General features: G+C 46.8%; 1 protein-coding gene across 1 annotated transcript in view; it reads left to right on the top strand.

Annotated features, from left to right (window-relative positions):
• Window positions 1-24,502, top strand: part of pkd1b (polycystic kidney disease 1b) — a 130,198-nt gene that overhangs the window by 9,346 nt on the left and 96,350 nt on the right. Inside the window, exons 5-12 of the mRNA XM_052033354.1 lie at window positions 281-1,042; window positions 5,163-5,294; window positions 6,434-6,609; window positions 6,769-6,905; window positions 10,737-14,395; window positions 15,411-15,557; window positions 21,194-21,331; window positions 21,924-22,206. Of these exons, the coding sequence (XP_051889314.1) occupies window positions 281-1,042; window positions 5,163-5,294; window positions 6,434-6,609; window positions 6,769-6,905; window positions 10,737-14,395; window positions 15,411-15,557; window positions 21,194-21,331; window positions 21,924-22,206 (5,434 nt within the window). The remainder of the gene's footprint in view (window positions 1-280; window positions 1,043-5,162; window positions 5,295-6,433; window positions 6,610-6,768; window positions 6,906-10,736; window positions 14,396-15,410; window positions 15,558-21,193; window positions 21,332-21,923; window positions 22,207-24,502) is intronic.

Raw genomic sequence — 24,502 nt, 5'->3', positions numbered from 1 at the left:
GCTGAGACTCGTCTGTGCCATCATTCTTTTCCAGGTCTCTGCCCCGTGACGGATATTCCTCTGTTCTCTTCAACACATCTCCTTCACTTCAATTTGTAACGTGCTTTTTCCTTGCGTTGCCTAGTTCCGACGAAGAGTCATTGACCTCAAACTTTAATTCCGTTTCTTTCTCCACAGATGCTGCCTGACGCGCTGAGTGTTTCTATCTCTTTCTGTGTCTGTGCTTCTGATTGGTTGCCTGGTTTATCTAGTGACCCCATTGGCTGGTGCTGTGTTCCAGGTGGCGCTGGGCGACGAGGAGATTCCCGTATTCCCAGATGATGTCATCGGTATTCAGCACGATGCTGGGCCCGGAGCCCTCCTGCATTGCCTGCCCAGCTCTACATCGCCATGGCGACAAAGCTACGTCGGGTTAGTGGGTCAGAGCTGGGCAGAGAGTTTACTGGTGGGTTTCCAACCGGCGTGGCCCAGCCCCTCCTGGGTTGATGGCATTGTCTGTGATGTCCGTGTCCTGTACACAGACCAGCAGCGAGCAGTGGCAGTCACCCCATCCCTTGACACTGGGCTGCACACACACCCGGTATCCCTGATTGGCAGGGAGGACCCAACAGTGACCAACTGCTGTCCGCTGGGCACTCAGTCAAAGATCACTGGCCTACAGGTCGTCTTCCCACAGTCTGAAGGCGACAGGATCTCGGTACCGACAAACAACGAGACGCTCATTGTGGTCAAGATCAATTCTGGCGGCTATGCCACCTCGTGGTGGGGTCCACCAGTCCGCCAGTCAGCAGTCCACTTCGAGGCCCACTGCCCGGTCGACCTGCCTCAATTCATACCCGCCTGTCGCAAGGAGACGGTCGATACCCGGTTCGCATACGTCCACTTTACTGCCAGCCACGTGGGAAGGGAAGTCCTGAACATCAGTGTGAACAATGGGGTCAGCTCCCGTAACTTGTCTGTGGTAATCCAGGCCGACGATGTGATCCAGGGCCTTCACATTGTGCCCAACAACCTCAAGCGGATGCTGGTGGATGCCTCTCAAGTAAGGTCTTCCTCAACCAATTGGAAAACTTGGTTTTATACTGAGCTGGACAGAAGCAATTAATGTAATTTGAGCCTTTAACAGTAAAACACTTGACAGCCACATAATTAAGTCAGGTGACTATTGAAGCATATTGGAGCATAGGTTGATGGGAAGATCAAAAAACTTGACTGAAGAAGTACATTTTATGGAGAAGCTTAAAGGAGGGAGAAGGACAGGTGAAGAAGGGAATTCCAGAGCTTAGGGCCTTAGCAGCTGAATCCACAGTCTCCAGGTCCTTGGGTTCTGCTGAGACACAGCATACAGTGCGTCCAAACTTTGGTGAGTGAGGGGTTTCAATGAGATAAGGGCAACAGTACAGTTTTATATTTTAAAAATATATAAATAAATTAAATCCAGACAAACATGGTAGAGCAGGTGTGTTGTGACTGCAGTGTGTGGGAACTGATGGGAATTATTGGGATCCATGGCAACCGTATCTGCAGTAAGTCTCCAAAGCTCCGAGGAATTTCTGCTTGGAGTTGACAAGGTGGTGTCCAAGACTTGGGTGCATTGGGGTTACCTGAACACTTTATTCTAGGAGGCAGTCTCAAATTAAGTACTGCAGAATCGGTCAGTCGAGAAGGACAAGAGGGTGTGATGATAAAGTATGGGAATAAGTCAGGCTGGGATCATTATTTGAGTGAAGCAAATAACTGGGGTTGTAGATTAGACCTTAAACTAAATATTAGAAAAGGAACGGTTCTGAGGAGAATAAATTTTTAATGCTAAAGAGAACAACAAGACTATCGAAGAGATTAGAAAAATTGGTAATGACCACTAGAATCTGCTAGGAAGGGACAATGCATACATACATTAGAGTTTACTCCAATTAGTGTCAGAGCAAGGAAAATGGTAAAAAGACAAAAGTAAAGACCAAATATCAAATTAATAGCCCAAGTAGAAATAAATGGGCACAATCTAACAGCTATTACAGAATCACAGTGGCAAAGTTAACAAGACTGGGAATTAAATATTTCAGGATACTTTTAGAAGATGTAGACAAAATAGGAGAGGACACCTCATTTTAAACAATGTGATAATGGTAGTAAGGAAAAAATGATCTTAGTTTAGAAATCAAGAGATGTCATGGGGAAGAGCCCTTTGCTGGGAGTTGTCTGTAGGCCTCCAATAGTAATGATAATGCAGGACATGTGCAAATTAGGAAATTGAAGGTGCACATAACAAGCATGATACAATATTTATGGGGGGTGTGTAGGGGGAGACTTTCCTTTACATATTGTAAACTAAATTAGTAGTAACGTTATGAGAGATGGTTTTCTGTGGAGGAACTGACAAGCGAACACATGGTATTGTGCAATGAGAAACGATCTATTAATAATCCTGTAATTAAGGGGCCTTTATTGAAAAGTAATCATTTTATGATGGAATTTTATGTAAAATTTAAAATGATTTCATTCAATCTGAAACCATGATCTTAAATCTGAACAAATGAAACCGTGAAGGCAGCCTGACATCAGGAGTAGGGAGAGTGCTATTATAAAAGAAATGACGGCAAGGTACTTGGAAAATCATAATAGGATTGGGCAGAGTCAACATGGGTTTATGAAGGAGAAATCACGTGTGCCTGGTCTGCTGGTTGGTCATGGTAGATTGGGAGACTCCATTAAAGGTGAAATAATAAACAAGAAATGTGTAACATCTGAAGAATTGATACATCTTTATCCTTTTGTAGCATAAAACACAATAGGAAAAGTGTTTGACCCATGGCCAACAAGGGAAATTGAAAACAGAATTAGATCAAAGGATGTTTATAACGTTGACAAAAAGCAGTAGACCTGATGATTGGGAACATTTCACAATTCAGCAGAGGAGGACGACGACATTGACAGGGAGTGTGAAAGTAGAACGCAAGAGTAATGATAAACAGAAAAGCGGGCTGTGAAATCTTGTATAGTTATGTGGTAAGTAAAAGATTAGCAAAAGTTAATGTACGTCCCTTATAGACCGACAGCAAAGAAAGTACATTGGGGGATAAGAGAATGGCAGAGAAATTAAATAATGTGTGTCGGTCATCACAAAGACACAGAAAACATACCAGGGATAGTGGAGGACTACAGGACCAGAGGAAGTAAGAAGTTGAATGAAATTAGCGTCATGGGAAAACGTAGTACTGGACAAGTTAATTTCCAGGACTTGATGACTTGCATCCCGAGATTTTGAATGAGGTGTCTATGGAGACAGTTGACTCACTGGTTGTCAACTCTTGAGTGGTTTCCACAGACTGGGAAGTCCAAATATAGCAAATCGACATGTTTGCCCTTATTTATTCTGCTAGTCACAGCCTCAAAAAAACCTCCAATCTGTCAAATATCATTTCTCTTTCATAAATCCACGTTGACACCCCCCCCACCCCCACCCCCACGGAGATATGTGAGAAGAGAAAAACTAAGCAAGTGCTAATGTGGCTAAGAGAGGAGAACAGGGGAACCAATATTGGGGAATAAGGAAGTGGCAGACAAATTAAACAAATACTTTGTGTCGTGTCTTCATAGGTGACCTGGCAGTCTTTTCCGACACCAGACAAACCTTATTCTGTTATTAGACACCATGTTACCGCTTTCTTAATAATAGATTCCACATTTTGCCTATTATTGATGGTACGTATATAGTTCCCCGCTTTCTCTCTCTATCCTATCTTAATAGCAGGGTTACATTGACCATCTTCCAATCCGTGGGAAGCATCCCAGAATTTATGGGATTTTGGAAGATTGACAACTAGTACAACCATTACTTCCATCACCACCTCCTTCAAAACCTTGGGATGCAGATCGTCTGGTCCTTTGGGTTTTATACTTTTCAGCCACATTAATTTCTCCAATACTTCTTTTTACTCATGCTTACCTCTTTAAGATCGCCCTTCACTCTGAACACTCCACTATTTTCAAGATAATTTCTGTGTCTTCTTCCGTGAAGGCAGACACAAACTATTTGTTTAATTTGTCTGCCATTTCCTTATTCCCCCATACTGTTTCTCCTGTTTGTGTCTGGAAGGGAGCCACATTAGCTCTTGCTTTTTTTTTCTTTTCACATATCTTTAGAAGATTTTAGAACCTGTTTTGATACTTCTTACCAACCTATCCTTGTATTTTCCTTTCCCCTTATCCATGCCTTGGTCCATTAAGCTGAATTCTGAAATATTCCCAATTCTCAAGCTTACCACCTTTTTAACAACATTATGTATCTTTTCCTTTGGCTGAATACTACCTTTAACATGATAGCCACAGCTGGATTACTTTTCCTGTTGTTTTTTTTATCCTAATGGAACATATATTTGTTGTAACTTATGTATTAATTCTTCAAGTGTTACCCATTGCTTGTTTTCTGTCATATCTAGTTTCTGAGTGTAACATAGCCAAATCATGCCCCATGCCTTTGTAGTTTGCTTTTTTCAGATTTAGGACCTGGACTCAGATTGAATTAAATGATTTTTAACTTTATTTTAACATTCTATATGATGATGGCTGTTTTCTAAAGACCCATCAATTCCCAAATCATCACTACCACAATATTATACCTGATCTGAACTGTTCCCTCATCACTTCCTCCACATTCTGATCTAAACAAAGGTCTCGTACACTTCACGAGTTCATCCTCCACGTTATTACCTCTCATGTGCTTTTGTCCTGTCTAAATGTAGATTAAAATCCTTAATAATTATAGCATTACCCTTGTAACCTACACCTCTAATTTCCTGATTACCACTTCGGTTTGTGGCCTATAGACAACTCCCACCAGTTTTCTGCCTCTTGCTGATTTTTTGTTCCAAACTGATTCTTCTCCTTGATTGTCAGAGCTGAGATCCTAATTCTCCACTGTCTTTATCCCATTCTTTAATATCAGAGCTTGTCTACCTTGTCTCTCTCTGATGATGCCCTATCCACGATTGAAGAGCTTCTAAGTAGTCACCCAAGAATGTATCACAACTCCCCCTCTTCCCCCCCACAACCCCACCACATTGACCCCTGGCAAGGGTGGAGCTGAGTTAAAATGACACAGAGACAAATGGCACACTGTCTACAGCAGCGTGTCACCTTCTATAATGAGCCAATTCTTGCAGGTGTTTTCAGCCGAGGTTACCCATGGCACTTCAGTTATCTATACGTGGGTGATTGATGACCTGGAAGTCTTTTCCTACACCGGACAAACCTACACGGTGATTTTTAAACATGCCGAGACCTACAGGTTGAAGGTGAGTGACGTTTTCCTGCTTCTGATCCTGGAGGTGAAGGTAGAAGCCTCCTGTCCAGTGTGGGCAAGGAAAAGGACAGTGGGGGCAGGTGGCCTGAGGAGGTGGGCCTGATAACCTGTACTGATCTGTGTAACTCTGCTGCCTGTCTCTCTGGTTCTATCTCTTCTCTCTCTGTCCATGGGTTATTTCTCTCACTATCTCTCTCATGGTATTTTTCTCTCATTCTCTCCTCTCTCTCTCTGATTGTTCTGTTTCCCCCCATCTACCATATTTTTCTCTCAGCTGTCTCCTCTCTCTCTGATGGTGTCTCTCCTTTCTCTTTCTTCATTTCTCTCTGAAGGCTCTCTCTCTCAGTTCTGCCTCATCTTTCACTCACAGCTTCCTTCCTGTGTCCTTTATCATTGTTTTGATGCAACCTGTTGGTTTGTTTAATCCTTTACTCTCACGTCCTACTTCCTAGATTTTTGCCAGCAGGTCCTGATCTTTCACAGTTTGGGCACAGTCACTCTCCCATCAACAGTTGCGTTGAGGCTAGGGGTTCAGCCTGTTGTAGATTCCATCCTTCAGGATCGTAACCCCATCTCTGCTACGGCCTGGTGCAGTTCCAAACAGGAAGCAGCCCTCATACAACTGTCCTTTACCTGTCTCCTACAGTTATTCTTCACAGCTGCCAAGATAGGAAACGCATTGAAACTTTACTGTTATGGCTTGGCGTTATATAACCTCTTTGATTTCAACCTGTAGCTGTAATCCATATATAGAGCACCCGAATTCCATCCATTAGATTCCAGCTAGTAACTCAGTTGAGTATCTGTCATTCTATATCTAAACCATCTGATTTCTGAATTAGATTTTGGCCTGTAACTCATTGCTGTGTATTCATTAATATTGTTTATATCCTTCAATAGATTCCAATCTATCACCTCTGGGTATCTGTTGCTTATAAAAAACACTTGAATTCCTCAATTAGATTCTAGCCTTTAACTCGCACTCATGTATCTGATATTTTGCATTTAATTCAACTGAATATTTTGGTTAGCTGGCAACCTGTAAGTTCTTCCTGACTATTTGATATTCTATATACAAACCACTCATCTCCTCATCTAGATTACAACCTTTTGCTGTCTATTTTGTAACAGCTGACAGCGGTGAACCCAGTGAGCAGTCAGAGTGTGACAACCGAGCTGGTAGCAGACACCATGCGTCCTCTAATGGATCCAGAGTTTATTAACATGTCCAACGTGATTCTTGTTAACAAGCCCCAACTCTTTGTCCTGATGGTTAAAGCAGACAGCTTGGCAGAAGTGACCTTCCGGTGAGACATATAAGCTTGTGTGTAGGTGTGTACTTGTGTGTGAGTATGTGTGTACAGTATATTACCAAGATGTGTGTCAATGTGTCTGTGTATTGGTAAGTTTATACCATTGGTCTTTGTGTGTTTTCTGTTCAGTTATTTGATACTTTTCTTAATTAGATGGAGTTTTGGTGATGGCAGTGCCCAAGTGATACATTCCACACACCCACAGCACTCCTCCGGGCTCACTGAGGGGAACCAAGGTTCTGCAAGCGTGAACCTACAGGATTACATGGCCTGGACGTACACCCAGCCTGGTAATGATTACAATCCAAATATTACCTTTAACTGGATTCAAGATTTGTAAACTTTACTGTTCAGAATAATATAGTTGTACACATTGAATAAACAGCAACACCATTCAGTGAGTAACCCCAGATTTCACAGGGTTTTGCCAGCAGTTCTACATGGAATTACCAGCAAATCCGAGCAGAAGTACTGGTAGGTTTGAGGGCTGATGTGCGAATGTGCAAGTCCCAAACTAACTGCCTAGCTCCACTGGTGGTTTCCAGTCCACAGTCCGCCACTGGGTTCTACACAGTGTCCTAAAGCAGAGCAGAAGTTTGCTGAGATTGCCCAGCATAAATACTGAGGAATCTATTATCAGATCCCTTGGCAGGTGAACGCTCAAGGGGGATTGTGTGGCTGTTGAAAAGGAATATATGCCACAGTTTTATAAATTATTTGCTGTTTTGAACAGTAACATTTTCCTAATTATTTGTGTTGTTGGGGGTTTTGGGCAAGTTACTTTTTAAGATTAATTTTATTTTGTTTAAAGCTGATAAGTAGAATTGTTTTAAGTATTTTTAGTTGGCTTCATTTAATTAAAACATTTTAATGCTTTATTTCAGTTTTAATAGTTTTTAAATGTTTCTGAGTGTAAGAGACATTTAGAAATATTGACAGGATTGACAGATGGCTAAGCTGGAGATGATACTTCGTCATCTCCGGGAACCATAGAATCAAAGGATTCTGGTCACTGAGTTATTGCTGGTTCCCAACAAAGGACTACTTTCAGTATCATTGCTCCTTCAAATTAGTTATCCTCAATTGTCTATCCAATTCCTCTTTGAAAGCATTGCTTCTGTTTCTTTCCTCCTTAGAGGAAGTGAATTCTAGATCATAACTACACTGTCTGTAAAAACACTTTTACTCTCGTCCTGCTTGCACTTTTTTTATTTCCAAGTTGTTTTTCCTGATTCTTGAAATATTTGCTTCCCTCTATTTAACCCAAGTTAGTCATGATCTTGTTCCTTCATCAAAACTTCTCATCCTTGTTTGCTCCACTGTTCCCTGGTCTAATCATGTATCTGGAATCCTTCCTTCTGAGAACCATTCCAGTAAATCTTTTCTGCACTCTCTCCAGAATGTTCACATCCTTCGTACAAAGTGGTGATGAGACTTGGATGCAATATTCCAGTGTTTTGTACATGTTCAATGTAACCTCCGTGCTTCAGTACTCCATATCTCTATTAGTGTATCTTAGGATCCCATATGATTTACCAACCATTCTCTCAAAATGCTCTGTCACTTTCAACGATATCTGGACATTGGTGTTGGTTTGTTATTGTTACTTTTACCGAGGTACAGTGAAAAACCTGTCTTGCAGACCGTTCGTACAGATCAATTCATTACACAGTGCAGATGCATTAAGTTAGTACAGAGTGCATTGAGGTAGTACAGGTTAAAAATAACAGAATACAGAGTAGCGTCACAGCTACAGGGAAGTGCATTGCAGGTAGACAATGAGTTGCAAGGTCAAACAAGGTAGATTGTGAGGTCAGAGTCCATCTCATTGTTTAAGGGAACTGCTCAATAGTCATCACCATGGGATAGAAGCTGTCCTTGAGCCTGGTGGTATGTGGCCTCAGGCTCCTGTATCTTCTACCTGATGGGAGAGGAGAGAAGAGAAAATGACCCAGGTGGGTGGGGTCTTTGATTATGCTGGCTACTTCACCAAAGCAGCGAGAGGTATAGACAGAGTCCATGGAGGGGAGGCCGGTTTCCGTGATGCGCTGGCCTGTGTCCACAACTCTCTGCAGTTTCACCAATTTTTATTGATGCACCATAGAAAGCATCCTATCTGGATGCATCGCGGCTTGGTATGGCAACTGCTCTGCAGTTTCTTGTGGTCCTGGGCAGAGCAGTTGCCATACCAAGCCACGATGCATCCAGATGGGATGTTTTCTATGGTGCATCGATAAAAGTTGGTGAGTGTCAAAGGAGGCATACTGAATTTCTTTAGCCTCCTGAGGAAGTAGAGGCGCTGGTGAGCTTTCTTGGCCATGGCATCTATGTGATTTGACCAGGACAGGCTATTGGTGATGTTCACTCCCAGGAACTTGAAGCTCTCAACCTCAGCACCATTGATGTAGACAGGTGCATGTACACCACCCCCTTTCCTGAAGTCAATGGCCAGCTCTTTTGTTTTGTTGGCATTGAGAGAAAGGTTGTTGTCATGACACCATGTCACTGAGCTCTCTATCTCCTTCCTGTACTCCCACTCATCGCTATTTGAGATACAGCCTACTACGATGGTATCATCTGCAAACTTGTAGATGGGAGTTAGAGCAGAATCCGGCCATGCAGTTGTAGGTATATAGCCAGTAGAGGGCTGAGGACGCAGCCCTGTGGGGTACCAGTGTTGAGAATAATTGTGCTGGGGATGTTGCTGCCTATCCTCACTGATTGCGGTCTGTTGGTCAGAAAGTCAAGGATCCAGTTACAGAGGGAGGTGCTGAGTCCCAGGTCTCGGAGTTTGGCGATGAGTTTGCTTGGAATTATAGTATTGAAGGCAGAGCTGTAGTCAATAAACGATAGTCTAACACAGGTGTCTTTACTGTCCAGATGCTCCAGAGCTGAGTGTAGGGCCAGGGAGATGGCGTCTGCTGTGGACCTGTTACGGTGGGAGGCGAATTGCAGTGGGTCGAGGTTGTCTGGGAGGCTGGTTGCTGTTCCTGCACTGACACTAAAACAGGTGGTGTCATGGACAGTGAAGACAGAATTACAGAGGGATCTTGATCAGCTGGGTAAATGGGCCAAGGAATGGCAGATGGAGTTTAATTCAGGTAAGTGCAAGGTGTTGCAGTTTGAGAAAACAAATGAGGGTAGGACTTTCACAGTGAATGAAAGCACCCTGGAGAATGTTATAGAACAGAGTGGCCTAGCTGTATGAGAACATTGTTCCCTGGAAGTGGCATTACAGGTGGACAGGGTGGTGAAGAAGGCTTTTGGCTCGCTGGCCTTCATCGGTTAGGGCACTGAGTACAGTAGTTTGGGATGTTATGTTGCAGTTATACAAGATGTTGGTGAGGCCTCATTTGAAACATTGTGTTCAATTTTGGTCACCCTGCTAGGGGAAAGATGCCATCAAGCTGGAAAGAGTTCAGAACAGATTTACGAGGATATTGCCAGGACTCAAGGGACTGAGTTAAGGAGATTGAGCAGGTTGGGACTTTATTCATATGGAGGCGATCTTATAGAGGTGTATAAAATCATGAGGGTCACAGATAGGGTGAATGGACAGTCTTTTTTCCAGGGTTGGGGAATCATAGGTTTAAGGTGAGAGGGGAGAGATTTAATAGGAACATGAGCGGCAACGTTTTCACCCAGAGAGTAGTCCGTATATGGAACGGGCTGCCAGAGGAAGTGGTTGAGGCAGGTACATTAACATTTAAAAGACACTTGGACAGGTACATGGATAGGAAAGATTTAGAGGGATATTGGCCAAATGGGACCTGCTTAGATGGGCATCTTGGTCAGCATAGACCAGTTGGGCCGAAGGGTCTGTTTCCATGCTGTATGATGTGCACGTGTTTTTCCCTCTCTCTTTTTCATTATGTCTACCTGCCTGTGTCTTCTCTTTGCTCTTTCTTTCAAATACCCCCACATATTTCCCTCCCCCTCTCTCAGGTACCCACTCCCTTGCTGTTTCAAATTCTATAAGTTCTTTGCCTGGATCCCTTCCCAATGAACTCTCTCAAGTGGAAAGTTTACATTGGTCCACCAGAGACAGCTGTCAGATCAATAGAGAGCGGTTGCAGGGAAGCACCAATATCCAGCCAATAAACAAAATCATGTTTCTCTAGGTGACTACAAAGTGGAAGCAGAGATACATGCTCAGCAGAACCGTGTGACAAAGAGCACCCTCATGTACGTCCGCAGCCTTCTAATGGATCTGAGCTGTGTCCTGGCCCCAGACCACCCCAGTGTTGATGGGCTAGTTACGCTTGAAGCCTTCCCTCGACCCTCTTCCCATGAGATATTCTACACGTGGAACTTTGGTGATGGAACTCCTGCAGTAGAGGGGACAAATGCCACCATATGCCATCGGTTTAAAGAGGAGGGGGTTTACAATGTCTCGCTGGTGGCCAATAACACGGCCAGTATAATGAGTTGCCACATGGTGGTAAAGGTGGAAGAGGAGGTCACTGGTCTTGTGGTGACCATCAGTGGCCAGGGGGAAGTGGGCTCCCCGACGCTGGTTCACGCTGAGGCCTCAAGTGGGACCAACGTTGTGTGGACCTTCGACATGGGGGATGGCAGCTTCTTTGGCAAGCTGACGACAGCCACTCTCTCCCACACGTACGCAACCGAAGGAAGTTATACTGTCACCGTCACCGCGAGTAACACCGTCAGCTCAGCCAGCCAATCGGTTGCCGTGGAGGTCCACACGCTGAGGGTGGTGGACATAATGAGCCCAGGCTACGTGGCCTCGGGGAGCCAGGTCTCACTCCAGGCCCAGGTGACGGGAGCAGGGAACAGGACCCGTTTCCGGTGGAGCTTTGGAGACGGCAGTCCACCTCTGGTGGTGCTCGGCAGCTCCAGGACCAACCACACCTTCACCGCGGCTGGGAACTACACTGTGACGGTCACAGCCAGCAGCCCCTTCAGCACAGCACACCGGCAGGCCGCCATTTGTGTCCAGGCATCCATCGTCTCCGTCCATCTGCTGGCCAGTCACCGATCGGTGCTCCCAAGGGAGCCGGTGCAATTTGTAGCCGAGGTGATTCCCGGGGAAGATGAGGAGCACCCGTACGAGTACCGATGGGATTTGGGGGTGCTGGGCCCTCTCCAGTCTGGCACCAGGGAACTGACCTTCAGCTACAGCCAGGCAGGCGTCTACCTGGTCACGGTCCACCTCCAGAACCAGGTCGACCAGCGAAGCAGCTCCTGCTCAGTGGCAGTCCAGGAGAAGGTTGGGGACTTCACAATCTCTCACGAGGGGCCCAGCCAGCAACAACTCTCCTTGAACAAGACCTACACGTTCCACATTACCGGGGCTTTAGGCACGAACACCACCTTCCACTGGGATTTTGGCGATGGCACTGCCCAGGGATCGGGTCAGGGGCTGCCGCACGTTTATTGGAGCCCTGGCCAGTACACCGTGACTGTCGTCGGGGAAAACCTGGTCAGTCGCTTGGAGAAACACCTGGGCATCTGGGTGGTAATGCCCATTACGGAGCTTAGCATCAGCACCAAGGAGTCAACAGTAGAAACGGGAAAGGTGGTGGTGTTTGCGGCAAAGCTCAGCACAGGCGATGGGGTCTCCTATTTCTGGGCTGTTCGGGGAGACCTTGGTCTGCACCAGGGATCTTCCCACTTCAAGTACAAGTTCAAAGAGCCTGGCGCTTACATTGTGACGGTGACAGCAAGAAATGAAGTGAGCGAAGAGACAGAAATCCTCACCGTTCTAGCTGAGGAGAGTATCCAAGACCTGGAGATATCCAGCGGAGACCTGATTGAGGGCAGTTACTCGGCCAGCAGGGAAACTTGCCTGTTGCAGGCGCAGATGGCCCTTGGCTCCAACCTGTCCTACGAGTGGACTGTTAGTCAAGGTCCTGTCACAGTCATTACTGGTCAAGGTTCGACTGTAGTTTTTCAACCAGAGGAAGCTGGACATTACCTGGCAGTGGTGGTGGTCAAAAATGCTCTCGGAGAGGCCAAGCAGAGCAAAGAGATCTTTGTCCAAGAGCGTGCCTGTGGAATGGAGATTACTGCGTCAGCACGCGAGGTAGCCATGGGGCAACTGGTGCACCTGGAGGTGGTTGTCGTTTCGGGGACGGATTTGCAGTACGAGTGGTCAGTTGAAGGAGATCCGGATCACATCAAGACCAACACCTCCTCACTGTCCTACCTTCCCCTGTCTGCGGGAACCCCCGTGGTGACCGCAACTGCCTGCAACAAGCTGGGGTGCGCCCAGAGCTCCCTGACGTTAAGGATCCCGGAGCTCATCTCCGGGGTGAACTACTCCATCGCGGGCGGGGCACCTCCCTTCCTCCTGCCAGCCAATGCCACCGCCCTCCTTCAGGGCTCTGCGGACAGAGGTGCGGACATAACCTGGGAATGGAGCCTGGTGGGGGACACAGGTATCCAGGCTTGGCATGGGCACCATAGGGAGCGCACCTTCCCAATGGCGGGTGTGTATCTGCTGAGCCTCAATGCCTCCAATGGAGTCAGCTGGGAGGTGGTCCACCACAACCTTACGGTGGTGGGCAGGTTCCAAGGGTTGGCGATAGTCCCGGACAAGGCAGTGGTCGGGGTTGGCAACTCCGTCACCTTCAGCCTCTGTGTGGAGCAGGGCAGCGGCATGCGCTTCTTCCTCTCCATCCCCACCCTGGACGTGGGTGTGTGGTGGCCCGGGCCGACCTATGGCCAGGCCTTCCCGCGGCCCGGCCGGCACCAGGCGGCGGTGGCGGCGTGCAACCCGCTGGGCGGCCAGACGAGCTCGGCCTGGGCGACGGTGCTGGAGGAGATGGGCTGCCTGCACCTGGCCAACTGCTGCCGGCCGGCGGTGGAGGCACAGCGGGAGCTGCGGCTGAGCGCGGCGCTGCGGGCCGGCGGGGAGGGGGCCACCTACACCTGGCTCTTCCAGCTGCCCGGCTCGGCCGACCGCCGCCTGGCCGGGCCCAGCGTTGCCTACACGCCCGGCGGCCCCGGGCCGCTGACGGTGCGGCTGCAGGCGGCCGGCCGGTTCGGAGCGCTGGCGCTCACCCAGCGCCTTCGGGTGCAGCTGCCGGTGGTGGTGGCAGCCGCGGGCCTCTGGAGCGACGCTGTTGCCCTGCTGGCCGGCCAGGCGGCCACCTTCCGCCTGCCACTGGCAGGCGGCACCGATGTGTGGTACCACTGGGACTTTGGCGATGGCGAGGGTACCGTCAGCAGCCTGAGTGGCACGGCCCGCCACCGGTACCGGGCCGCCGGCCGCTACACCGTGCGCGCCTGCGCCTTCAACCACGTGAGCGCCACGGTGGCGCGCCTGGTGGTCACCGTGCATCTGCCTGCCTGCCGTGCCCCCGCTGTCCGCCTGGTCCAGCCGCTGCGCTCCGTGGCCAGGGCCCGGCCCTGCTACTTCGAGGCCGAGGTGGACCTGAGGGGATGCACGGCCTACCGGGCCCACTACCGCTGGTGGGTGTTGGAGGGGACTGGCTGCCAGCGGCCGAGCCGCCGCCCCCCGCTCCCTGCCGCCCAGCTCAGCAAACCGCTGCTGGCCCTGCCCAGGCTGGCGCTACCCCTGGGCCCGCACTGCCTGCAGTTCACGGTGGCGCTGGGTGGGAGCCCGCTGCGCGGTAGGGCGGCGACTGTGATCCAGGTGGAGCCGAGCAGCCCGGTGCCCATCATCAGCGGGGGAACGCAGAGGAGCTGGGCTGCCCACCGAGACCTGGTGCTGGACGGCTCCCAGTCCTACGACCCAGATGGCCAGATGGAAGAGGGGGACCACCTGATGTACCGCTGGCACTGCGAGAGCACGGTAAGATGGATCCCGTTTCCCTCACTGGGCACAGTAAACCAGGGGGCCAGGATCAGGACCTTGAACCTGCCAACGGGACATCAGCCGCCCTCTCCAATCCAACCTCACCCCCTCTCTCACCCCCAATCCCCAACTGCACCCCCTCCCTCACCCCCAATCCCCAACCTCACCCCCTCTCTCAGTCCCAATCCCCAACCTCACCCCCTCCCTCACCCCCAATCTCCAACCTCACCATCAAGCCCACAGCCAAAGGCAGCGCCTTTGTCGTCTTCCTCATTTACCTGTGCTTACCTGTATGCAAACTCTCTGCATACCGCACAGAAGGATCCCATTGAGTCATTGTGTCTGGATCTGGCAGATTTGAAGAGATATTCAGCTAACCCCACTTATCCACTCTGCATTTAGTCCTCAGAGTGCTTATCCAATTCCCTTTGGAAGATTAACATTGGACTTGTTTACATTGACCTTGGATGTAGAGTATTCTAGACCCTAATAGGTTGGATAAAACAGTTACTTGACATTAGTTGCTGGTTGTGAACATCGGGAAAGTGACGGGGCAGGAACGGACCAGTGAGTGCACTGTGCCTGGCCACACCATGGTGTTCCGGGTATTATTGATGGACATTTCCAACTCTCCCATAATCAGGAAGGAGTAAAGAGAAAAAAGAACAGGGCTAATGAAGGAGAAAATGCCTGAGAGAATTCTCCTCTGACCCATTGGGGAAATCAAGCCAGCCCAGAGGTCACACAGCACAGATGGTACCTGTGAAACTGCCCGCCCTCTGATATCCTGAGTCAAGAACCATTGCAATGTTGTATTTTTGGGGTAACCGAGTGAAGCTGTGGGTTAGAAGCTGGCCATCTTGGACCTGGTTCACATCTAAATCTGGCTGAGCGAGTCGATCTTTTGTCCATTTGGTTAGCTCTGAAGGAGGTTGGGGGCGAAGGTGAGGGGCAAGTAGGCTGTTGTGTTCCTTATACGAATGACTGACTGTCTTTTTATTCTCTGCTTCAGGATCAGTCCACTACTCTCTGTATCCCTGCTGAAAGTGCTATGGGGCGTTATCACCATCCCTGGGCACACGCTGGTGCCGGTGCTACCTACACATTCACACTGACTGTCAGCAAGCCTGGGAGCAAGGAAGCCCACACCACTCAAATGGTGAGTCCTGGCTTATATCACAGCTATTGTGCAAAAGGGGCTTGGAGACTGGAGATGCATTGAGCGAATCACATGAGAATTAAAATTCACATTTCCGCATTCATTTTCTGCCCACAAACATCTGCAATTATATTGCGAGGGCTGTGTGATAGTTCAGCGGCAATGCAGTGTGAATGGCAATCGGGAAGACCCCAGCTTCTGTTCTCAGAAGGTATTGTGTCAGTGTGTGGAGTGCAACGGCTTGGCATCCCTCGGCTGGAGAGGGAACATGCTCATCCTCTCTGTGTGCACGTGTGTGTATGTGGGCATGTGCAATTGTGTGCGCGCACGTACGTGTGCGTGTGCGCGCCGGTGGAAACTGCAGCAACGTGATGGACAATAACCAGCAGCAGATTCTGAAAACCACCAGGAAGAGCAGCACTGAGCAGGTCCATCAGCAGCTGAAACAACCCTTGCACGAAAACACCGGTGTGAGAACAGAGGAGAATTTCAAGTCTTCAAGTGTTAACCTGGAGGCAGCCAGTGCAAAATGTGTGGAGGGCTCAGGATTCCTGGATTGCATTCAGGATGATTATGTCGGGCAAAATGAAGCAAGTCCAGTGAGGTGGGTGGCTGCAGTTCTGGATTTAGCTTTAGGTAATGAGGCTGGAAGGAGTATCTATGGGAGAGCATTTTTGTCGTAATGATCATAGTTCAGTTAGAGTTTGAATAATTACGGGAAAGGGCAGATGAAATAGGGGAGAACGTTTGAAATTGGAAGCAGTCCGATTTAACTGGACTGCGAAGTGATTTAGCAGAAGTGCACTGGAACCAGATATCTGAGGGTAAATCAGTCTCCAACCCGTGGAAGGTTCAAGAAGGAGGTTCCTAAAATGAGAAAGGATGGGACTGCCACATCTGAGTCCCCCGGACAACAAAGGTAAGGTAAAACAAGTTTGTCAGATGCCCAGAACTTAGTATTGTAGGAAGCCAAGAGGAGTATAGAAATAACAAGGAAGAAGTTCAAAGGGAGATTAGGGAAGCAAAGCGAGGACATGAAAAATACTGGCAGGTAAAAGCAAAGAAAATCCAAAGACATGGAATTACAGTATTATTGTAATTATGGAAACAGGGTTGAAGGAAGGGCAGAACTGGCAGCTTAATGTTCCGTGGCATAGAAGTTTCAGACATGACAGAGGGGATGGAAAAAAGGAAGGCGAGGCACACTGCTGAATAGGGAGAACTTAATGATAGTACGTAGCGGGATATCCAGGAGGGATCGTCCATATAGGCAGAATATCAGAATATGAGAGGGGTGATCACTTTACTGGGCGTTAAACTATAAACCTTCCAATAGTCAGCGGGAATTGGGGGAATACATATCTAAGCAAATTGCAGCGAGAGGGTTATTGTAGTGGGGGAATTTCAACTTCCCCAATATTGACTGGGATTGCCTTAGTACAAGGAGCTTAGATGGGGTGGAATTCGTTAAATCCATCCCAGATAGTTTTTTGAGACATAGATAATCCTACCAGAAAGGGGCTGTACTTGACCTCAAGTTAGGAAATGAGTCTGGGCTGTGTCGGAACATTTTGCAAACAGTGACCATAATTTTGTAAGTTTCAAGTTAGTTACGGAAAGGGGTAAAGTTGGTCCTCAAGTCAAGGTCCTAAACTGGGGGAAGGCTGATTTCTATTGTGCGAGAGAAGACCTGACAAAGGTAAATTAGGAGCAGATACTCATAGGTAAAACATCTGACAAGTGGGAGACTTTTAAAAGGGAGTTAGCACGAGTTCAGGACCAACATGTTGCTGTAAGGCTGAAAGGCAAAGATGGCAAGATTGGGGAACCTAGCATGACACAGGTTATCGAAAGTCTGATCAACAACAAAAGCATATGACAGGTGTAGGCAACTACAATCTAGAGAGTCCCTTAAGGAATATAGAGAGTGTGTGAGAATATTTAAAAAGGAATTAGGAGGACAAAAGGAGGTAATGAAATGTCCTTAGCAGGTAAGATTAAGGAGAAACCAAAGTCATTCGATAAGTATATTAGGAACAAAAGGGTAGCCAGAAAAAGGGTGGGTCTCCTTGGGGAACAAAAGGCTGCTCCATGTGTGGAAATGGGTGAGGTCCTACATGAATACTTCTGGTCTGTATTCACCAAGGAGAAGGATATGGATGATAGTGAGTTCAGGGAGGGATACCTTGATTGCCTGGAACATGTAGCTATTAAGAAGGTAGAGGGGTTAGATGTCTTGGAATGCATAATGGCAGATAAATCTGCAGATGAGATCTATTGCAGAATGCTAAGGGAAACAAGGAAGGAGATTGCTGGGGCCCTACCAGAGATTTTTGCATCTTCATTAGCCCCAACTGAACTACCAGAAGAGTGAAGGTTGACTAATATTATTCCTTTATTTAAGTAGGACAGCAGGGATAAACCAGGTAACTACAGGTAGTAAGTCAGTGGTAGGGAGATTATTGAATAAAGTTCTAAGGGATAAGATTTATGTACAATTAGAAAGGCAGGGACTGATTAGGGACCGTCAGCATGGCTTTGTGAAGGGGTAATCCTATCTCATTAATTTGAATGAATTTTTTGAGGAGGATATTGATGAAGGTAGGGTGATAGATGTTGTCTATATGGACTTCGGGGAAGTATCTGACAGGTTCCACCTTGGTAGGCTGGTCTAGAAGATTAAAGCACATGGGATCCAAGACAAGCTGACTAATTGGATCCAAAATTGACTTTGTGATAGGAGACACGGGTAGAGGCATTTTACTGATTGGATGTGTGTGACTAGTGGTGTCCACAGGGGTCGGTGAGGCAGTTTGTGATATATATTAATGAGTTAGTGAATGCAGGAGGTATGATTAGTGAGTTTGCAGATTACACAGAAGTTGATGTTGTGGAGAGCGAGGACGGCAATGGCAGCATGTAGATCAGTTGGAAAGTTGGGTGGGGGTTGACAAGTGGAACTTAATCCCAATAAGTGTGAGGTAATACATTTTGGGAAGTCAAATTGGGGTAGGACAGATACAGTAAATGGTAGGGTGCTAATGAATAGAGGGACCTAGGGGTCTGAGTCCATAGTTCCCTGAAAGTGGCAACATAGGTCGTAGGGTGGTAGAGAAGGCATACGGCATTCTTGCCTTCATAGGCCAGGGCAGAGAATTTAAGAGATGGGACATTATGTTGCAACTTTACGAAACGCTGGTTAGGCCACACTTGGGAGTTTGGTGTGCAGTTAGATTCAGAGTTGTACAGCATAGGAACAGCTTATTGGCCCACTGCGTCTATGCCGACCATCATGCTGATCTATACTAATTCCATTTGCCTGTAGTAATCACATATCCTTCTGTGCCTCGCTCACTCAAGTACCTGTCTGAATTCCTCTTAAATGTTGTTACTGTTCCTGCCTCTACCACCTGCTCTGGCAGCTCATTTCAGACACCAACTACGCTGTGTGTGCAAAATTTACCCTTCAGATCCCCTTTAAACCTCCTCTCTCTTAAAAACCTATGCCCTCTAGTTTTAGACACCCCTGCCATTGGAAACAGACACTGGCTATCCATCCTATCTATGCCTCTCACAATTTTATAAACCTCTATCCTGTCACCTCTCGGCCTCCTTCACTCCACAGAAAACAGACCTGGCCTGTCCAATCTCTCCTGATAGCTCAAGCCCTCCGATCAAGGCAACATGCTTGTGAATCTTTTCTCACACTGTCTCTAGCTTAAATAAATCCTTCCTTTAGTGTGACAACCAGAACTGCACACAATACTGCAAGTCAGCCGAACCAGCAATTTGTATAACTGTAACGTGACATCCCAACTTGTACACAATGCCTCGGCCAATGAAGCAAGCAGGGCACACACCTTCCTCCCCATTCTGTCTACAGGTGTTGCTGCTTTCAGCAAGCTACGTTCTTGTACCCCAAGGTCTCTCTGTTTGCCCACACTCCTCAGGGCCCTGCATTCACTGGGTATGTTCTGCCCTGGTCTAACTTCCCAGAAGGCATTACTTCACACTTGTCTGAGTTAAATTCATCTGCCATTTCCTTACCCACCTTCCCAGTTGATCTGGATCCTGTTGTAACCTTAGACAACCTGGTCCATTATACCGGCATGTTTGGTGTCATCTGCAAACTTACCAATCATACCACCTACATTTTGCTTTTGTTTCAGTCACTGAGTCTGTGCAAGATGCAGACTTGGATTATTTTAAAAGTGGTCAGCTATCAATGGATGTGGGGTCAGTGCAAGAAAGAGGCGCTGAGGTATATATCATATCTGGAATGCTGACCTAGTCATTCGACAGGGTGTCCTCCAAGATAGAGTCAACTATACGTTCACCTTGAACACAACTGACCTCGAAGAGGAAATCACAGGGTTCTCCAGCATCATTCTGAGCCCTAACTATCGTCCCAGTGGAGGACACTGTACCATCCATCCAGATGAAACTCTCTATCTGTTGGAGACCCCTCTTAGCTTTAACTGCACAGGTAACAAGTGATTTGTTCTGAGGTCTTACCACCACCACCCCCCCCCCCCCCCTTTGCTGATTTTGTTTAAGGCAAGCTTTTAGTTGTCATTTCTGCACTGCGAGCACAGGCATCTTGCGTTCGAGCTTGATGTGACATTAGCCATTATCTCTGAAGGCATCAGTCTATATGACAAATGACAAAGGAACCAGTACCGATCTGTGGAACACCACTGGTCACAGGCCTCCAAGCTGAAAAACAGCCTGCCAATGAGAGGAACGCACTGCCAGAGGAGGTGGTAGGAACAGATACAATTAATGTTTTAGAGGCCATTGAGTAGATACTTAAATAGGCAAAGCATAGAAGGATACAGTCCCAATGCAGGTAACGGGGATTAGTGAAGGTGGGCAAAAAGTTCATCATGGACGTGGTGGGCCAAGGTGCCCGTTTCTGTGCTGTACAATTCTATGACAATGACAGAAATAGCAAGAAAATAACTAAGGAAAGAATAGGGACTAATAAAGACTAAAAAGATAACTGACTTGTGGGAGTGGGGTTGTGTGCAGGGTTCTGAGTTATTTTCTTCACAAAAGAGGGGGTTGATGCCGATGTTGTAATTAAGGAAGATTTATGTGAAATATTGGACAGGGTAGCATTTTAAAAGAGGAAGCTGTAAGTAAGCTAGCAGCTTGAAAGTGGGTACACCTCAGGCCCGAATGAAATCTATCTCAGGCTGTTAAAAGAAGTAAGGGAGGAATTCACAGAGACTCTGATCATCCTTTCTCAATCCTCCCTGCTTCAGTATCTGGTGTTGGACACTTGAGCTTCTGGTGTTGGTCAGGAGGTGCATCAATGTGTTGTTGGACCTGACTGTTGATCATATGTCCTTGCCTGGTATTGACGGCATCAGAATCTATGCCTAGTGCTGAACGTAACTATGTCTGTGTGACCATGCCTGGTGTTGGCTACAGCTGTGTCTGTCTGTGCCAGGTGTTGAACAGTCATGTGCCTGTGCTGGTCTGGCCAGGACTGTGGTCTGTATGTCCTTGTCCAGTGTGGAAGACTGCAGAGTCCATGCCCGGTGCTGGACACAGCGTATCCATGTCTGGTGTTGGACCAGGCCCTGTCCGCGTGTCAGTCCCTGTGCTGACTGTGATACTCCATACTGCAGGTTTTAGTCCGAGCTGGAAAGGTCCCCAGTGTGCTTTTGGAGTGTATCTCCTGCCGTGTCCGCTGGAGCTATGGAGTGAGCAGGAGTACACACGTCACACTGGCTGGAAGATGTGCCAACTGCAGCAGCCAGTTATTGGTAAGTCTTCCCACTCACTATGTTGCTTTCTTGTTTAGTGTTGTCGCTACAGGCCTTAATCACTTTGGATGTGTGTTCATTGTGCCCTTTAAGGGGAGCGTGGTAATCCAGGGCGATATTCCATTGCAGTACTAGGGAGTACTAAGGTGTCAGAGGTAGTGAGATATTCAAACTGTCATCTCTGGTGGGTGTGAAGGAAACTCAGGCCATTGTTATGAAGACAAGCTGCTGATCTCTCTCCATTGTTCTCGGCCAGTATCTACTCCAGAGACTATTTTAAAATGAAATTAAATGATTATTTAATATGTTGTTGGGTCTACTGTGCCCAAATTACCTGCTGTATATCCCAAATTACAACAAGGACTTCACTTTAAAAGTATTTTATTGGCTGTGAGGCACTTTTAGGATGTTTTGAGATTGTGAAAGCCGCTATAGAATTGCACATCATTGATTTCATTCTCTGTAATTTATTAACAACATATATGGTAACTCGAAAGGATTTGAATTTAAAAACTCAGAGGGCTAGTTGTTCTCTATCTTCCTCAGTGGGCAACTCATTCACCAGCATTATTCATACTTCATTTCTTTGTAGCACAAGTGGACAGTTCAAAGTTCAGATGGCTACCCCTTGATCTTAGACAACAAAACCACCTCCACGGGAGACTGGAATGCTGACCTGGTCATTCGACAGGGTGTCCTCCAAGATGGAGTCAACTATACATTCACCTTGAACATAACTGACCTCGAAGAGGAAATCACAGGGTTCTCCAGCATCATTCTGAGCCCTAACTATCCTCCCAGTGGAGGACACTGTACCATCCATCCAGATGAAACTCTCTACCTGTTGGAGACCCCTCTTAGCTTTAACTGCACAGGTAACAAGTGATTTGTTCTGAGGTCTTACCACCCCCCCCCCCCCCCCCCCCCCACCTTTGCTGATTTTGTTTAAGGCAAGTTTTTAGTTGTTACTTCTGCACTGCGAGCACAGGCATCTTGCGTTCGAGCTTGATGTGACATTAACCATTATCTCTGAAGGTTAGACCAGCTTAGTGCCAGATAGTCTTTGGCAACGTTCAGTGACTCTTAAGATAATTGCAGTTGGTGGATGGAGCTTTCAGTCCATTGCCTTTGGGATGGATTTGAAAGCAGGTCTCGGAGATAAAAAGTTCAATGATGTACCTCACCCCTACCACTAGCTTTTACTCCTCTTACCCCGAGTTTATGTGGGGATGACAATGGTAGTCTATGCTTGAGCAATACCTTGTTACAGCATCCATTTAAAAGGACCCTTTTTGCACAGAAACTCATTTTGTTTGCCTTCTTTATTTGAGGAAGATTTTTGTTATGGGGCTTTAGTGGATTTGGTTTTGTTAATATTTAATCAACTACATTGAATTCACCAACCTTGAGAAAGAGGTTTCAAGGGAAAAAGACTTGGCAAAGCTTGCCCCAGTAGATCTTAACTCTCATCGTATTATCATATCAACACAGAAGGTGGCCATTGGCTCCATGCCAGCTCCCAGGAGAGCAATCCCATCAGTCCCATTCCCTTCCTTCCAATTCATTGTAGCTTACTTATTCTCCTTGCATATGCTGACCAATTCCCCTTTGGTTCTTTTGCCAAAGTGGCCAATTAACTTATCAGCATATCTGTGAGGAAACTCTCACGGCCACAGGGAGAATATGTAAACTCCACACGGACAGCACCGGAGGTCAGGAATGAACTTGGGTCTCTGGAGCTGTGAGGTAACCAGTGCATCACCGTGCTACCCTGTACTTTATGTGGTGTCTGTAAGTTTAGAATATAGCTGGAATGAATGGAATAAACAGCACTTGCCCATGTCTCTTATCATTGGTTAGACTAAGAATCAATACGTATACTATAAGTTGATGACAAGGATGGAATGAATGGACCTCACGAAGTAAAAAAGGACAGACCCCACAAAAAAAGAAACTTTTCATCCCTGAGATACGAGATCACGTAGGAAAACGTTTGCTGGGCCTCCTAAACTCAATAAGACATCAAAGAGAAGAAAGAAGGCAGTTGGTGTGAGAAAGAAGCTTTCACGAGGTTAACTAGAATAAAAATGTCCCAAGCTGCTTCTCAAAGGCCCTTTCAAATAAATTTGACACCAAGACACACAAGGAGACTTCAGGATGGGTGGGCTGAAGCTTAGTTAAAAAGGGAGGTGTTATGGTGAATCTTAGAAAAGCAGGTGGGAAAGACTGGAAAGGGTACTCCAGAACTAGGGACTTTGACAGCTAAAAGGTACAGTAACAGTCACGGAACAAAGGAAAGTTGGGGCGTACAATACACCCAGAGTTGGAGAAACACAGATATTGTAAGGAGTACGTCTCAAAGTTAGAGACAGTCGAAAGACGACAAAGAAAGTCGAGAAAGGCCAACTGGTGAACCGAGAGTGTTGATGGCTACAGCGACAGTCTGTGTATCAGCAGTGACTGACCCTGATTGTGGACACAGGAAAGAACATCCAACCAAAACACAACAGAAGAAGGGGGATTATCATGGCTTGGAAGGCTCTTGGGCAGGTTACTGTCCCAGGGAAGAGTGAGGCTATACAGATACAGTGAAGGCAACGGAGCAATTTCAGGTGTGTGTTTGTGCACTGGGATAAGAAAGTTCCTGATGGATCCAGTAGTGAAATGGGGTCGGAAACATGCTGCATATTAGCAAAAAACAAAAAAATCAAAAGTTGTTTTGTTTAGTGAAACAGAGCAAATGTTAAAGAATCCTGTTAATCCAAAGCCACTCAGAAATAGTGGAGATCTAAAATTTTAGAATGTGAGTTATAACCTTAGTCAAGTGCGAGCATCAGTGTGTATATCATCTCTTTGTACGACTTGTTGGGTACTGCAACTTTGACACTTAGCCTGCATACAGTTTGTGATTTAATGAACAAGCAAATTTAGTTGAAGTTATTAAACACTCAGAATTTCACATCTGATCCTATGTGCAAATTGCAATGGCTACAAAGTGTCCTAATAATAGTCCTCCATTTTATTCATTTCTGTGTAAGTGCTTTGTGAAACAATATTATTAAACATATGCTTATTCACCATGTTATTCTGCATCAAATGGTGTCGCTGAGAGATCAGTGAGAATTGTCAAAGAACCACCGAAGAAACGAATATTAGTGATGCTTAACTTTA

Source organism: Pristis pectinata, chromosome 18, assembly GCF_009764475.1.
Source record: "Pristis pectinata isolate sPriPec2 chromosome 18, sPriPec2.1.pri, whole genome shotgun sequence".
Lineage (NCBI taxonomy): Eukaryota > Metazoa > Chordata > Chondrichthyes > Rhinopristiformes > Pristidae > Pristis > Pristis pectinata.
The sequence above is the reverse complement of the archived record's forward strand: the minus strand, read 5'-3'. Positions and strand labels throughout refer to the sequence as shown.